The 14,535-nt window shown below is 38.6% G+C and overlaps 1 protein-coding gene across 11 annotated transcripts in view; it reads left to right on the top strand.

The window, feature by feature from the left end:
- Window positions 1-483: 483 nt before the first annotated feature.
- The window catches only part of EMSY (EMSY transcriptional repressor, BRCA2 interacting), a 79,938-nt gene continuing 65,886 nt past the window's right edge, over window positions 484-14,535 (top strand). For 4 of the 11 annotated variants that reach the window (XM_036028787.1, XM_036028785.1, XM_036028782.1 and 1 more), the window contains exons 1-6: window positions 575-849; window positions 2,547-2,655; window positions 7,598-7,697; window positions 9,328-9,402; window positions 10,747-10,788; window positions 14,155-14,330. In XM_036028787.1, coding sequence (XP_035884680.1) covers window positions 2,586-2,655; window positions 7,598-7,697; window positions 9,328-9,402; window positions 10,747-10,788; window positions 14,155-14,330 — 463 coding nt within the window. In that variant the 5' untranslated portion in view covers window positions 575-849; window positions 2,547-2,585. The other 7 variants (XM_036028786.1, XM_036028788.1, XM_036028784.1 and 4 more) reach the window with 5 other exon arrangements.

The raw sequence follows: 14,535 nt of genomic DNA, 5'->3' as shown, positions 1-14,535 counted from the left end.
TTAAGAACAAAGGCTAAATGGTAAACCTACAACGTGATAATGCCTCAAACAAACCCCTTTTCCTTCTTGACTTTGACGGATACAGCACGAGATATCGCTATCATTCCCACTTCACACGTGTAGAAACCCGAAGTCAAGGACGCTCGGGTTCCCCAACTCCGCAACCCCATCAGGTACAGGCCAACTGCGAGGGCTACTACATCAGTTCTCGCATCGCATTCTCTCTCCCCGAATTGCGTCTTGGGGGGAGGGGGATGGAAGCCGCCGATAATTGCTCTTGACACTCTGATGAATACGATCCTAATCCTCCACAGCGCTTCGGGGACGAGTCTGCTTTTCCAGCGTCCCTAACAGCGCTTAAGATGAAGGTCGCGGTGAAACTTCAACTCCAGCTACGAACGCCATTTTGACCGCTTCGAATGACGCCACACGTAGCAGAGAGCGCAGCTAATTGGCTGGGAGACAGCGGCCGGAGGCGAGGCGCGCGAAGCCGTAGAGGAGCAGGTTGAGGAGAAGTCAAGAAAACTACAATCCCAGTCTTCCTTGCGCGTGCGACAACCCGAGTTTGGGCTCGGACCACAACTCCCAGTACCCCTTGCGATGTCTCTCGTTTCCTTTCAAAACGCGGTGGATTAAGAGGGACCGGGAGGATGGAGGCCTTCTGCTCTGTGTTCTCCCAAAGGCGGGAAAGGCGAACTACCATTCCCGATCGGCAGCGCGCGCCTGCGCCTGCGCCCTGATACCTGTCGCCATCTTGCCCCTTCTGAGGCACCGCAAACAAACCCAATTCCTGGTGTCCCTTAGTCTTGGCGAAGGAGCCTTTTAGATGAGCCCCGAAAGGCCGGGCAGGTGGGTGACTCTGAGACCGGGTGCTGGGAAGAGCTGGCAGATTAGCCAGGCTGGAGGGGCGCTGGGCCAAGCATTCAGAGCCTGGCTTGGGGCGCCCAGCCTCATCCTCCGTTGTCTTCTAACGGGATCGTTGGGCTCCCGAGGTGGTTTGAGGGGGACTCTGGCAGGCCTCATGCTGGGATCTCGGGGGTCCAGCTCAGGGACCTTCCCGGTGAGTCTCGGTCGTCTGCTTGCTGCCCACGAGTTTACTCTCCTCGATGTCCTCTCCGCAGAGGAGGGAGCGAAGCGCTCATGTTGGCCAGGTCCCCTTGACACCGGCTATTGGTCCGAAGGGCTTAGGTCGTGAGCTTGACAGTAGGGTCGGGGCTGAGCGGCTGCGGTGAGGATGTTGGGCTGGCTGCTGTGGTGGTGCTGCGAGAGTGCATGTTTGGGGAGGGGGCGGGGCGGGCTTGCTTGTCTCCTTGACACTTGAGTAGGGGAAGGATTATACAAATCTCGGTTCCGGGATCAGGCTGCAGTAACTGCTGCCCAGGTTTCCAGTGCGATGCGGTGGGGTCCGCTGGCGGGGACTCGTCTGGATGCCGTTACGTGGTGCCTGATTCCGGCGGTCGCTGGCCGCCTCCGAGATCCTGTCGGGAGGCGGGGACTGGGTTGTGGAGGGAGCGGATTCCTTTGGCTCTGCCCCTTGTTCCTCCTCCCCACCCCTTTTCTTTATGTCATCCTGCCGGCTGGGGTGCGCTGTCCAGTTCTCCTTGCTCCGCGTTGGTTCTTAGCTGAGAGGACTGGGAAGTAGGGGGATGGGGACTTAACTCCGGGTGAGGAGTTGGAAGTTAGCAGCCCCAGTGACTGAAACGGGATATGGTAGTTCAGTGCTTAGGCTTTGGCGTCTGACTCCTAGACCAGTGAGCTCGCTCCTTGGTTCATTCGTTTCACTCATTCACTCATTTTACTCTTCTCAGTCATTCATTTATCTATATGACAAGTATTTACAGCGGATCTACAGTGTGCTAAGCAGGTGGTGTGCGAGTGCCCAGTTCTGCTGTCTTTTTATCCTCCAGATTAGGGAATTCCATTACCAAGTAAGTTTCTGGCATCTAAACTTTTGGTAAATGGTGGTTTAAAAACTATAGGATGTACATTTATCTTTAGTTATGATTGAGGAGAAAGTTCGTCATTAAGATCCAGTAACCCAGTTACCGTGCTAGGATCTTTACATATTTTATCTCATGTAACTCATAAATTGAAAAAGCCAGCAGAAGTCAAGTAACTTCCCCAGGGTTGCACAGGTAGTACTGCCTATTTATTCAACAATGTACCAGCCACGGTGATAAGAACTTCCCAGAGACCGTTCTCTAATCCTCATAACAAACTGGGTGATGATACCTCTGTTTTAAAGATGAGTAAACCGTATGCTCAGATATATCAATTTTCCTAGGATCACACAACCAGTAAGTTGAAACCTGAAACTAGAATTTAGAGGTCTGACCGCACTGTCAGAGGTGCCTTTTCCACTGTCATAGACTGGAATAGTGAGCTCCCAAATGGTGGTCTAGTTCTTTACTTGTCAGAAGTTGGAGAAGTGTGGTGGTAAAATAGGATTGCGAGATATTCTTACTGGTTTTACTTCTTAGCCTTTGTTTCTCCAGGTGAGTGGCCTTTTGATTGTACTTTGGTAATTTGATTTTTTGTTTTGATAGAGAAGACAAGCTCTTTAGGGCTACCAAAAAGAAGCAACAATGCCTGTTGTGTGGCCAACCCTTTTGGATCTCAGCAGGGATGAATGCAAAAGGATTCTTCGAAAATTGGGTATGTTTTTCATTTTCAATGTTTTATACCTCTATGATACTTTTCTGTTTTTATTTGGATCATGGCTGTTTGCATGGATGACATATCTTTTGTTGCATAAGAAATTCTTTATAGAGGTATAGTTCCCATCTTATTCATTGTTATTTCCCCAATGCCTATCCTAGTGCTTTGTATGTAGTAGGTGCATGAATCAATAATCATAGCAACTAAGAGTTCTTGAGGGGTACTGGGCTATTCTGAGTTCTTTACATTCTCATTTAATCCTCAAACCAAAAAGGTAGGGTTTTTTTTTTTTTTGTCTCCATTTTACAGATGACAAAACTGAACCTTAGAATTCAAGGTAATACTGATAGTAAGTCCTGGAGTCAGGATTTCAACCCAAGGAATATGATTTCTGTCGTATTCCCTGGGAACATGAATGTATGTGTGAATTGCATATTGTTTCTCATTTGTAAGTTAATAAGCTATGCTGACTTACCCAAATTGTATTTCACTGTCAGTAATAAAACACCCTATATGGTTATAATGAATTACATAGGATGTATTTCTTTTCTGTTAGAGCAGCTTTACTCAACTAGCATTTAGGGAATTAAGCCCCAGTGCTAAGGCATCCATTGTATGTAATGAACTAACTTCTCCTCATGCAACTTGAATGGTATTTGCTTTGGGAAAAGTGAGAAAAAGAGTTACTCAAATCATTTTCTATATTCTCTGGTTCAAAGTGAAGATCCTTGAGAAATGCTGCCTTAGCCTGTAAGGTCCAAGAAAGACGTTATTGTTTGTCTTACTTACCACTGTAGTCTTAGGCTAGCACATAGTAGGTGCTCAATAAATGAAAAAATACTTGAAAAGAACAATAAATATTTAGCAATATATATGAATTATTTAGATACCTGTGATTTTGAAGGAGAAAGTGTACACCTTGAATTCAGACCGATCCCTGGGTCTTGGTTCTGTTACTGATGACCCGCATGATTAAGGACAAGTTATTTAGTCTTCCTAAATCTCTTAACATTTTGTAAAGGAAGGATAACAATATCTGCTGCATAAGCTTGTTATGTGAATTAACTGTATATAAAAAAGGCATATCACAGTGCCTGACATCTGAGAGTATAGTATTTTAAAGCAGTTACTTTCAGACATTAATTAAATTTTTTCACATGAATCTTTTCTTCGAAGGAAATGTTTGCTGGGAATTCCCATGTATAAATCTGGTCGGCGCTCCTCTGGCCCTGCCTGCTTATAACTTTGGCCATTTTTATTTCACCTCAGGCCACTGTGAGAATTTCTCTATTTTAAACTACTACTTAGCATTGTATTTTAGAACAACTAGGGATTTTTTGGTCAGTCATTCCTTTTTCTTTTCTTTAACCTTATATCCAAACTTTTAGTACCAACTTAAGATGGTTTTGTATTCACTTACATTCAACTACTTTAACTTGCTAGCTGTAAACTACACAGTTGGGCTTATATTTATTTCATAGCTGAAATAATTACAGAGGAACAGATCGTAACTACAGCAGATTGATTAAAGTTTTTGGGCTTTTAGGGCCATGAATCAAGACATTATGTGTAAATATAAAAATGGTAACCTTTAAGTCTAAATTATTCCTTAATTTTAGTAAGAGCTGTGTGAGAGTAATGCTACTGGAGAGCCACTCTACGCAAAAGAAACAGCCTTCCTACCAGGCAGTGTCACCTACTACGGCCCTTTACTTTGGGAGTTGAGCCTTGACAATGATTTGCAGAGAGACTTCCTCTCCACCCATTGGCTAATTATCATAATAATGAAACCCTTCCTTCAGATGCTAGCTCCAGGTTTGAAGTTTAGAAAAGGTACTATATTTAAGAATTGGCTTAAAATATTTTAAGAATTAGCTTTGTCCTTTTAAAAATAGTTATAAATCATTGTAAGGTAAGATGCTAAACATATAGATTTTACTTAAATATAAAGAAACGGGGACAGAGAATGTTTTTTATGATTTACTGAACATACCAGTGAGAGTTAAATGCTTCCTTTTATTTTATGCTGCCTTTTCTTTGCCCTCCCCCACCCTCTGTTTAAAATAAGGATTCTTGAGCTACAACTTTAACGGGCTTTGTGGACTATAGTATAATTAAATGGCTGATGGGTTTAAATGGAATGGGTTGAGGGCTTTATAAAAATGATTTGGTAAATCTTTTATTTTCTGTGGTGGTTGTATGTGTTTATTATTTCATTATACTTACGTGTCATTAGAATTCACATTACAGTAGAATGGCACCAAAATTAATATCAGAAATTGATATTTGTCAGGATCTGAGGATACCCATCAAAGTGGAAATCAACAAATGTGAAGGAGGTTGGGAAGCTATTAAAGGTCTTTACAATGAGTGAATTTCTGGAGAAGGGGAGGAAGTACCTTGGCTTTTGTAGCTATGATAACTGTTCTGAGTCTCAGTATTGTGTGAGGTTGCCACCTCTTACTTTTGTGCATGACTTTTTAGTTAGACTTGGAGTGAGACTTGAGATGTCAAAAATGTTTGTCACATTTCTAAAGAAGTTAATTTTACTTATTTTGAAATAGTGTCATTATCACCATAAATTTCAAAGGCAAAAAGTCAACTTCTTTTTCTTTTTCCTTAAACCACTTCCACTTTCTGACCTCTCCATTTCCTATGATATTGACATTCTCCTAAATATTTTGTAAACTACAAGACCTGATTCCTTTCTTTCTGCCATTCCTTCCACATTGAATGACTGAGTCCTATCAAATAACTTTTTAGACTGGAATAAGAGGCTGTTCTTAGTCTGGCACCAAACTACTTTTCCATTTTTATCCTTCTCTGTTCCCTTCTATGTGTCCCTTTTTGGATTTTAATCACCTGAGGATAGGGACTTTGTTTTGTTTATGTAAATGTTCTCCATGGTATCTAGTAGTACCATGTTCAACTAGGAATTTGGTTTGAATTAGTGACTGTCCAAATACAGAGATGTTTTTACTTGTAGTATAAAACTCTCAAAATAGTCACTTACTGGAAGTTTGATGTCTGTATGAAATATTGTCTGCTCTCTTATTCTTTGTCCCTTTTGCATATTTGCCTTTTCTTCCCCTGCCTTTTCTTCCCTTGCCTCCCTCCTTAGAACACGGTTTCTTTCTGATTAAAGCTTATGCTTCCAGACTAGAATGATGTGTTTCTCCTCTGTGCCTTTACCATTGTATTATAAACTGCATTATAATTGTCTGATGACTTGTTTCACTGTAGCTTTATTCTAGAGTTAACTCCTTGAGGGCAGGATTTAGCATACTATCTGGTATATAGTAGGACTCAGTACTGATTTGTTGAATAGAGTATTTCATAAATGGGGCCTAAACATTAGAATATAGTGATTTCTTAGTTTGTTATCCCCAGAGTCTTTCTGAACTCTACTTGGGTCTTGATAATAGCTAAAATATGTTTTCTGGAGCTAAGTGTCTCCTTCACTACTACTCCAGAGCATCAGAGCTTTGTCCTTCCAGAGAGAGCTTGTGAAACATCGCCATAGTATCCAGCACAGATTGTACATGTGGGATGTTTACATCTGGGATGATTCTGTTGGACCAGAATATAGTTTGTTTGTTTTTTTTACACAGAACTGTGAATAGTATGACCTCAATGAGGCTATTAGTTTATTATTCATGTAGTGCTTAGGATACAGGTATCCTCGCTTTCATCATTTGGCTAACAGTGAGTGTCTCTTGTGTGTCAGGCATTGGCTATCGCAAATTCTGGTAGCACCTTGAATTTAGTAAGAAGATAACTGTAGGCTGGACACTTTCCATCATTTTGTTTTATTCAGCTATACCTGTCCTATAGTATTAATAATTTAAAACAGCCACTATTTTATAATTTCTCAAGATTCTGTGGGTTGCTGGTCTTGCCTGAACTCTCTCATATGGCTGTATTCAGTTGGTAGCTTAGCTGACTGGCTGGGTTCAGCTGAGATGGCTGTACCTCTCTCTCCAAGTGGCCATTTATTCTGGGATTTTACATGGCTTGGTGATTTCAGGGTTCCAAGGGAGCCATGCCCTGTGTGCAAGTGCTTATCTGTTTGTATCATGTATACTGATGTTTCATGGATGAAAGCAAGTCACATGCCAAATCAGTGTGGGAGGGGACCACATACAAAGGTAGTACGCGAGGAGTACACTGGAAGGCAGGCATGGTTCATTGGGAGCCTTTGAGGACTTTCTGGTTTTGTATTTTAACCTGTATTAGGGATTGTCAGTCTCATTTCATGGTGGCTATTGCTGTGAAAAGATAGCAAAATGAAACTGTCTGGCATTAGGGTTCAGTATATTAAGTCCTGGTTGCTATAAGAGCAATTCATGTTCCCTAATCTGCCTTAATTATTTTTAAAATTTTATTTATTATTTTTAGAGAGAGAGGAAGGGAAAGAGAAAGAGAGGAAGAGAAACATCATGTGTGGTTGCCTCTCACATGGCCCCCACTAGGGACCTGGCCTGCAACCCAGGCATGTGCCCTGACTGGGAATTGAACCAGCGACCCTTTTGTTCGCAGCCCGTGCTCAATCCACTGAGCTACACCAGCCAGGGCATGCTAAAAACCTTTTATCAGCCTTATATCATTTAGAGCCTGTTTCCAGTTGTTGGTAGCATCTGAGTTAAATGTTCTTTAGTGATAATGTGGGAGACAAAATATTTACTATTAGATTGTTCTACTTATACATTTTATACATATGACTGACTTCTTGAGGCAGTAAAAAGAAAATGATATAAACTTATGAAAGCCACATTTTAATCTGTGTTATTGGATAAAATTTTTGAGAGGAATTTTAGAAAGTATTTATATATTGATTTTTAATTGATTTTTAGGTTTCTTGTTCTGAAGTTTCACTATATGTAGCCACAGTATCGAAATATTGAAGGCCTTTCTTAATAATATAATTTTCTTTTTCTAGAGTTGGAGGCATATGCTGGAGTTATCAGTGCACTTCGGGCACAGGGGGATCTCACCAAGGAAAAGAAAGATCTTCTTGGAGAACTCTCAAAAGTTCTTAGGTAAATTATCACAAAAGTTTGTGAGACATGACTCTAGAATGTTCATTTTGAGGAGTTTCAATACTTTTCACACTCAGGTTGAAGACAGGCCTTGAAGTTGTTGGTGCTTAAATATCTCATCCCAGTTGTGTGCTTTGTTATAGAAAGTTATGCAGTTTACCATTTATTCTATAATATAATCAGAAAGGGTTTAAGGGAAGTTATTTTTGGCTTGTACCCTCTAGGAAAGAGGGTATTTTTGACATGGGTAGAGGAAAGAAGGGCTGTCAACAACTGGATATGAAGATCTAGAGTGGCCCACTCACTTTTTAAAAAGATTTTATTTATTTATTTTTAGAGAGAGGGGAAGGGAGGACGAAAAAGAGGGAGAGGAGCATCAATGTGTGGTTGCCTTTCACATGCCCCCCACTGGGGACGTGGCCTGCAACCCAGACGTGTGCCCTGAGTGGGAATTGAACTGGTGACCCTTTGGTTCACCAGTCACATTTTTTGAGGGGAAGGAGGAGATGCTAGAAAGTTGCCGTAATTTATAGAAACCGGTGGTGATTTGTAGTCATAGCCTTAAGGATAGTTTATCCCTTCAGCTTCCCGTTAGAGTGGCACTTGAATTCATTAAAAAATTATCGTGAAAGGGTTCTTTGATATTTTGATTAATCCATCCTAACATCTTGAGCTTTCTCAGAAGATGTTCTGTTTTAAAGGAAGTTTCCTTTCTACATTTAAAACAAAATTTTTAAAAAGTGAAAGTAGGGAAGAGGCTTTTCCTATATTTAACATTAGCATAGGGGCATTATTAAGACAAATCCTCAATCTTACTGTCTTCATATTTAACAGTTTATATTTTTTGTTTGTTGTTTATACTTCCTCATAAGTTCTGCTTTTTAGCCCCTTAAATTTTATTTTAGTCCATGGTATGGATTAGGCTTATATAATAAAGATTACAATTTGAAGAGTGGCATTTATTTTATTGAGTATGTATGAATGGAATGGGTGTAGCCTTTTTTCAATTGTTTAGTAGTATTAACTTTACCTATATTTAATCAGGGTCAATTTAAGCACATTTTTACCATAGTGGTAACATGATGTACTGTAGAAGACACACAGCTCAAATGTGGACTAATAAAGGGGTAATATCCCGGTGTTAAGTTTCATAGCATCTAGCCACCAGAAACAGATTATTTTGTCACTTTTATTTCTTTATTATATTCATTGAACATAAAATTATAGACTCTTGAGCTTTAGAAAGACTTCAGAAGACTTTTTCCTGAGTGATTAGGGTGTCATTCAGTGGCTGTATATTTAAATAACAGGAACCTCTGCTAATCTTGAACATGGTCTAACATTACTGAGTTTTGGAGATAATGATTTGATATCAAGCTGAATTTGTCTTTCTGGGGTTTCTAATTTGTAGCTAATTCTCTCTGCAGTTCCACAGAATCGGTATGATCCTTTTCTGTGACTTTAATTCAGTAAAGCATTTGAAGATATATGTTAGGCCCCATCTTTACCTTTTCAGGAATCAACCTTGATCCCCCCTCCCTCAAGCAAAATGTTGACTTAAACATTAATAAAAGTATAGAAAAGAGCTGCCTGCTTGGCAGAGTTCTATAATGGCTATTTTTTTTCATAGCATCTCAACAGAACGCCACCGTGCTGAAGTTCGGAGAGCAGTAAATGATGAACGGTTAACAACAATTGCACATAAGTAAGCCATTAGTCATACCACCCCTGATTTTTTATGATGCAGTATAATATAGTTTTGAAACAATCTTCTTATTGTGTAGCAGATTCCTGAGTCTTTTATCCTAATACTAATACGTCTATACTCAGGGATCTTGACCATAATGGTATTAACTGTTTATTCAGTTGGTTATGGTTTTGCACTTGGTTAGGCAAACTCTAATACTCAGTTTTGGAGATAATGCTCTAATACTCAGGTCAAATCCCGTTACAATGTAATCTCTATATAACTAAAGGCCACCACAATTTAGCAGATGATTCACTTGAAACAAAGTTCAGTTACAAAGTGATGTGCTGCTCCCCAAATTTGACATTCCCTCAGAGGTTCTTTGTAATGGTATTTGATATGTATATTGCCTTATAAATTGGCATTATAAATTTTTTGATAACTGACTAATATTTCATGTGTTTTGAGATTCACAAAAAGATTATAAAATATGTTCTGCTTTTAAGAAATATGAATACATTATATTCTAAAAATCCAACAAAATAAAATTATAAAGCATTCTTATCAAATTGTTCTTAGATTGTTATAACTACTTGACAGATGGGGTGGAGGGTGGTGGAGGACTGCGGGCATAGATCAAGCATTAGTAGAGTATACAGGAGACAGTGCCTCCTAAAGAATAGAGAGAAATAGAAATTATCCTTTAAATGTGAATGCAAGATGATAGGAATATTTCATAAAATGTTATAGTATAACATTTTTAAAATTTTTATGTCTTAATGTGCAGTAAAACTAAAGGAAAAAATTCAGTGCATTTTCATAATGTGATAAATAGTGCATTTAAACTAATTGACCTCAAAGATTCATTAGCTTCATGTTGTGCTTCACTGTTCCTCATTTTACTTAAACTATAAAATGGGGTACTTCCTTTTTAACTTCAAAGTTTGAAACTTACCTATTTGAATTTTGAGAGTTTTCAGTGGTAGATATGTATGCACTGCAGAAATTTAAAAAAGAAAAAAAAAAGAAATTTTCCATTAGAGACATTAAGTATTTCGTTGTCAGGCCAGCATTATTGAAACATAATATTAATGGGTTCCTTCTTTAATTTGCTGTAAACTTTTGAATTGGGATGCTCTAAAAGTAATAACTGAGCCTAGACTCTAATTTTAGAACTGGTCATAGAAATGTATGTGCTAGATAACAGAGTAGTTAACAGTAGCTTGCATTCAGAGGCACTTAGATACAAAATTAAAACCATTGAACAGTATTGTGGGGCAATTAGCTGTAAGTTGATGCATCAGTGTCATACGTGAAGGATAACGTTTATTTAGTCTCCTTTTCCTTTTTTCCCCTTTAAAGAATGAATTTATCCTTATATTTGGGTGAAAGACCAAGTTACAGGTATGCAAATAGGTTATTATTATTTCAGGCTTTTTCTTGTATTTATTTCAAAATTGAAGCTCTCAATTATTCAGGGGCGCATATTCCATTTACAAATTAACCGTGCCCCTCGCTTTTCCCTCTCTTCCCCTCCTCCCCACCTAATACTGCCCACCCTTTAGCCATTTTGCTGCTTGGGAGTACCTCTCTAGTCAGAGGGTGGGAAGGGAGAGGAGGTGAAAATTTTAATTCGTCGTTTTACTACTTATTAGTTGTCTTGGAAAAAGTTTGTTGGAAGAATTTTCAAGTATTTGCCAAAGTATTTTTAGATAATATCTGAGTTTCTTTAGTCTGTTTGACCTCTCCCTTTCCCTCCTCTATCTATTAGCATGGATAATTGAGAGTTGGCTTTTATCTGCCTGTGTTTCTTTCTTTTCCCCCCTCTCCTTTCTGATTTCTTTAATACATTAATTTAATTTTTTGAAAAGAGTTTATCTCAGTGTCTAATTTAAAACTTATTAGGTCTTTCAATATTCCTGTTTTAATATTTTATATTGTGGTTTTAATTTGACCAGATGTCACATTTACTTGTTGAGCCCAAAGGCCAGTGAGTGGGAATTGTGAGGAAGTCATAGATCCTTCATTCTCTCCATCTCCTCTGCCTTTCCCTCAGAGGTAGTAACAGAGCCTAGCTTCAAAGAATATCTATGGGAGGGGTCATACTCTAAGCCTGAAAAAAGCAACTTAAGCCAAGGAGGAATGCATCTGAACTGACTTGCATTCCCCTTCTCTTCTCCCTTTCCTCCCCTCCCCCACTCAAAACAGCAGTTTAGGCCCTAGGAATGTGGTTGAAAGGTGAAGGGAAAGCTGAGATTGAGCACAAAGGAGGCAGAGACAAAAGGCGTGGGATGTGTAGAATAATAATAAAAAAATAATAAAACCTTGCCTGTGGCTTGAAGCATAACACTTGTTTATTATTTTGCACCATACATTAAGTTTAATTCAGTTTTGAGACATGTCAGAATATTATAGTATTAAAGCCTGGAATGTCAAGGGGCTTTCAGAGTTTTTAATTAGGCCACTTTGGCCAGCATCGCGTCTCTAGAACTCACAGAAAGTGGCAGCCTAGAATTTTTGTTCTCTTAACTCCTTCGGGAGCCCAGCATCATAGGATACTGCGTGATTTTCTATGTGAAGAGGAGGATTTCTTGCTGATGCCCTGCACACCAAAGGATGTCATGTTAGATTTCTCAGAACAGGGGCTGGAGCCAGGTTTCCATCTTAGTGTAACTTAGGTCTGCCAGGGAAGCCCTGGAGCAAGATGTTAAAAACTCCTAAAATTTAGTTTAGTTGATTAGTGCAGCTAATGCATATCTACACCCTCATTACTAAGCAGATAGGAATTTTTTATCTAAATTTAACATGATGTTTAATTTTTCATCACTTAAAGTTTGAGCATGTTTGCATAAGTCAATATTTGGAAGATTTATAGATTAAAAGTTGCAGTTGTTTCTTTTGCGCTGCAAATTTTGTCTTTTCAATAGCATATGTTTGTGTGTTTCGAATTATTAATCTTCCATAATTTCCGCCACCATTTAAACAATGAACCAGGTAAGTGTAGATACCACTTTATTTGTGTGGTACACTCTCACCAAGCAAATTTATTAGTGATATTCTAATAAAATAATAGCAGAATAGGAGTTAGCCAAGAAAATGCTGAATAGCTTTTAGAATTTTTTCCTTTGACAATTAGCTATAGCTGTTTTCTGTGTCTCTTTCTTGTTTCTACCACTCTCTGTTTCAGAACTAGGATCAACTTGGTGTTAATGTAACAAATATGTGAGAGTTGTTGGGGTCCTAGGAACTCCTCTTCTGTCTCATCTTAAATGGGGCTGTGTTAAGTCATCAGGGGATTTGCAGGTTTCTCACAGTAACCCAGCTGAATTCTTTAACTCCTAGAAATTCCTTTCTGAAGTGAAAGTAAATCCTTCTCAAGCTGTAAAGTAATTTATTTGTTCCATTCAGTGAAAGTTGGTAGTACTTAGATAGCAGTGCCCAAATAGTATAAATCAAAGACTAAAGTTAGACATAAAACACATTTGAACATTTTAATACTCTCTACTTATAATGTGGTGAATAGTTTCAGTAGCATGTTATATACTTATTGAAGGAGACATTTAGTAGCTGTGTGACCTTAGGCAAGTTAGTTAAGCTCTCAGTTTCCCCATCTATAAGTTTAGTGATTTCATAGGATTTTTGAGAGAATTACATGAGTTAATGATGTAAAATGTTTAGAACAATGTCTGACATATAGTAAGTGCTTAATTGATGTTAGTTATCATTATGACCATCATTATTATCATTCCCCTATCTCTTAATTAAGGGTTTTTATGTACTCTAAATATGAAGGATCAGTGGACATAGAGAATCTTAAACGCTAGGTTGGGTTGTAAAATCTTTGGTTTTGAAAAAGGTACAGAAATACTTCTGATTTAGTGAAGAGGTCGATTGATTCTGAGTGACTTTTCAACCTCAACCCTCGACATTAGTCAGGAGAAGTGACACAGCCACCTGTTACGGAGCCAGGTAAAGAGAGGTGATGCAATTGTCTTTTCATATTTCAACCTCTGGATTCCTGGGATAAAATTTGCTCAGAAAGTTTAGAGAAACTGAGAGTAGTGTCTGCTTAAGGTAGAGAGTTCAGCAGCCTCAAATACTTAGAGTGAAGACTGGCATAAATAAATAAAATTAAAGTAGTTGCAGATTTCTTCCAATGTCCTCAGATCTAATCTATTTTAAGTAAGGATAATAATATAACACATTGCCAGGGAAACGTGCAGTGAAATATTCAGCCCTCTTCTATCCTTCCCAGCTCCCTCATTTACTGCCTCAGTTGCCCATCTTTGAAAGCCTTAGAATCTCTGGCCATGCAGGCAGTCGGATAATTTTGTAAAGTTTCATTGAATTCTATCCTTAATTATTAAAGAAAATCTGATTTTAAAAATTATGAGTACTTTTTACCTTTCTAGTTTAACTACAAAGTTTTAAAAGTTAGTAGAAATGCTGGTTTTTATTAGCACCACTGAATTTAAATTAATGAAAATGTCGATATTTATTTAGAAGGCATAGGAAAAATTTTTATAGTTTCAATTATGTTCATTGTAAGATTCAGATTATAGAATAAAAATATGTAAGAAACTAGGTATATGTGGAATTCCTTGAATTCTGATTATTCATAATTTTTATCTTGCTTGCTTAAAATGAACCCTCTCCTATTCACCTAGGGTACTTTATAAATTTAAAAACTTGTATTTGTTTGAGAAAACATAGTTGATTCTCCTTCTGGTGATTGAGAACCCTTGTAGCAGCGTTTTCTTTTTTGTTCAGTATGTCTGGACCTAATAGCTCTTCAGAATGGTCCATTGAAGGTCGTCGTTTGGTACCACTGATGCCTCGGCTGGTTCCCCAAACTGCCTTCACTGTGACAGCTAACGCTGTGGCCAATGCGGCTATCCAGCACAACGCGTCTCTTCCAGTGCCTGCAGAGACAGGAAGCAAGGAAGGTGAGTAGAAAAACATTTGTGAATAGAGATGACTTTTCTTAGATTCTTCAAGAAAAGTTATCTTATTTTTTTCATCTATTTTTATCCCAATGTTTAAAGGTTACAAAACAGTGAGCAATTCCTGTTCTGAAACTAGAAACTGCTAAGGTTTTAGTCTCAGCCAGAATTACATCTCTCTTTCGTTCAAAGTGTGGATTGTATTAAT

This window comes from Phyllostomus discolor, chromosome 6, assembly GCF_004126475.2.
Source record: "Phyllostomus discolor isolate MPI-MPIP mPhyDis1 chromosome 6, mPhyDis1.pri.v3, whole genome shotgun sequence".
Classification (NCBI taxonomy): Eukaryota; Metazoa; Chordata; class Mammalia; order Chiroptera; family Phyllostomidae; genus Phyllostomus; species Phyllostomus discolor.
This window is presented reverse-complemented; position numbering and strand designations above follow the sequence as displayed.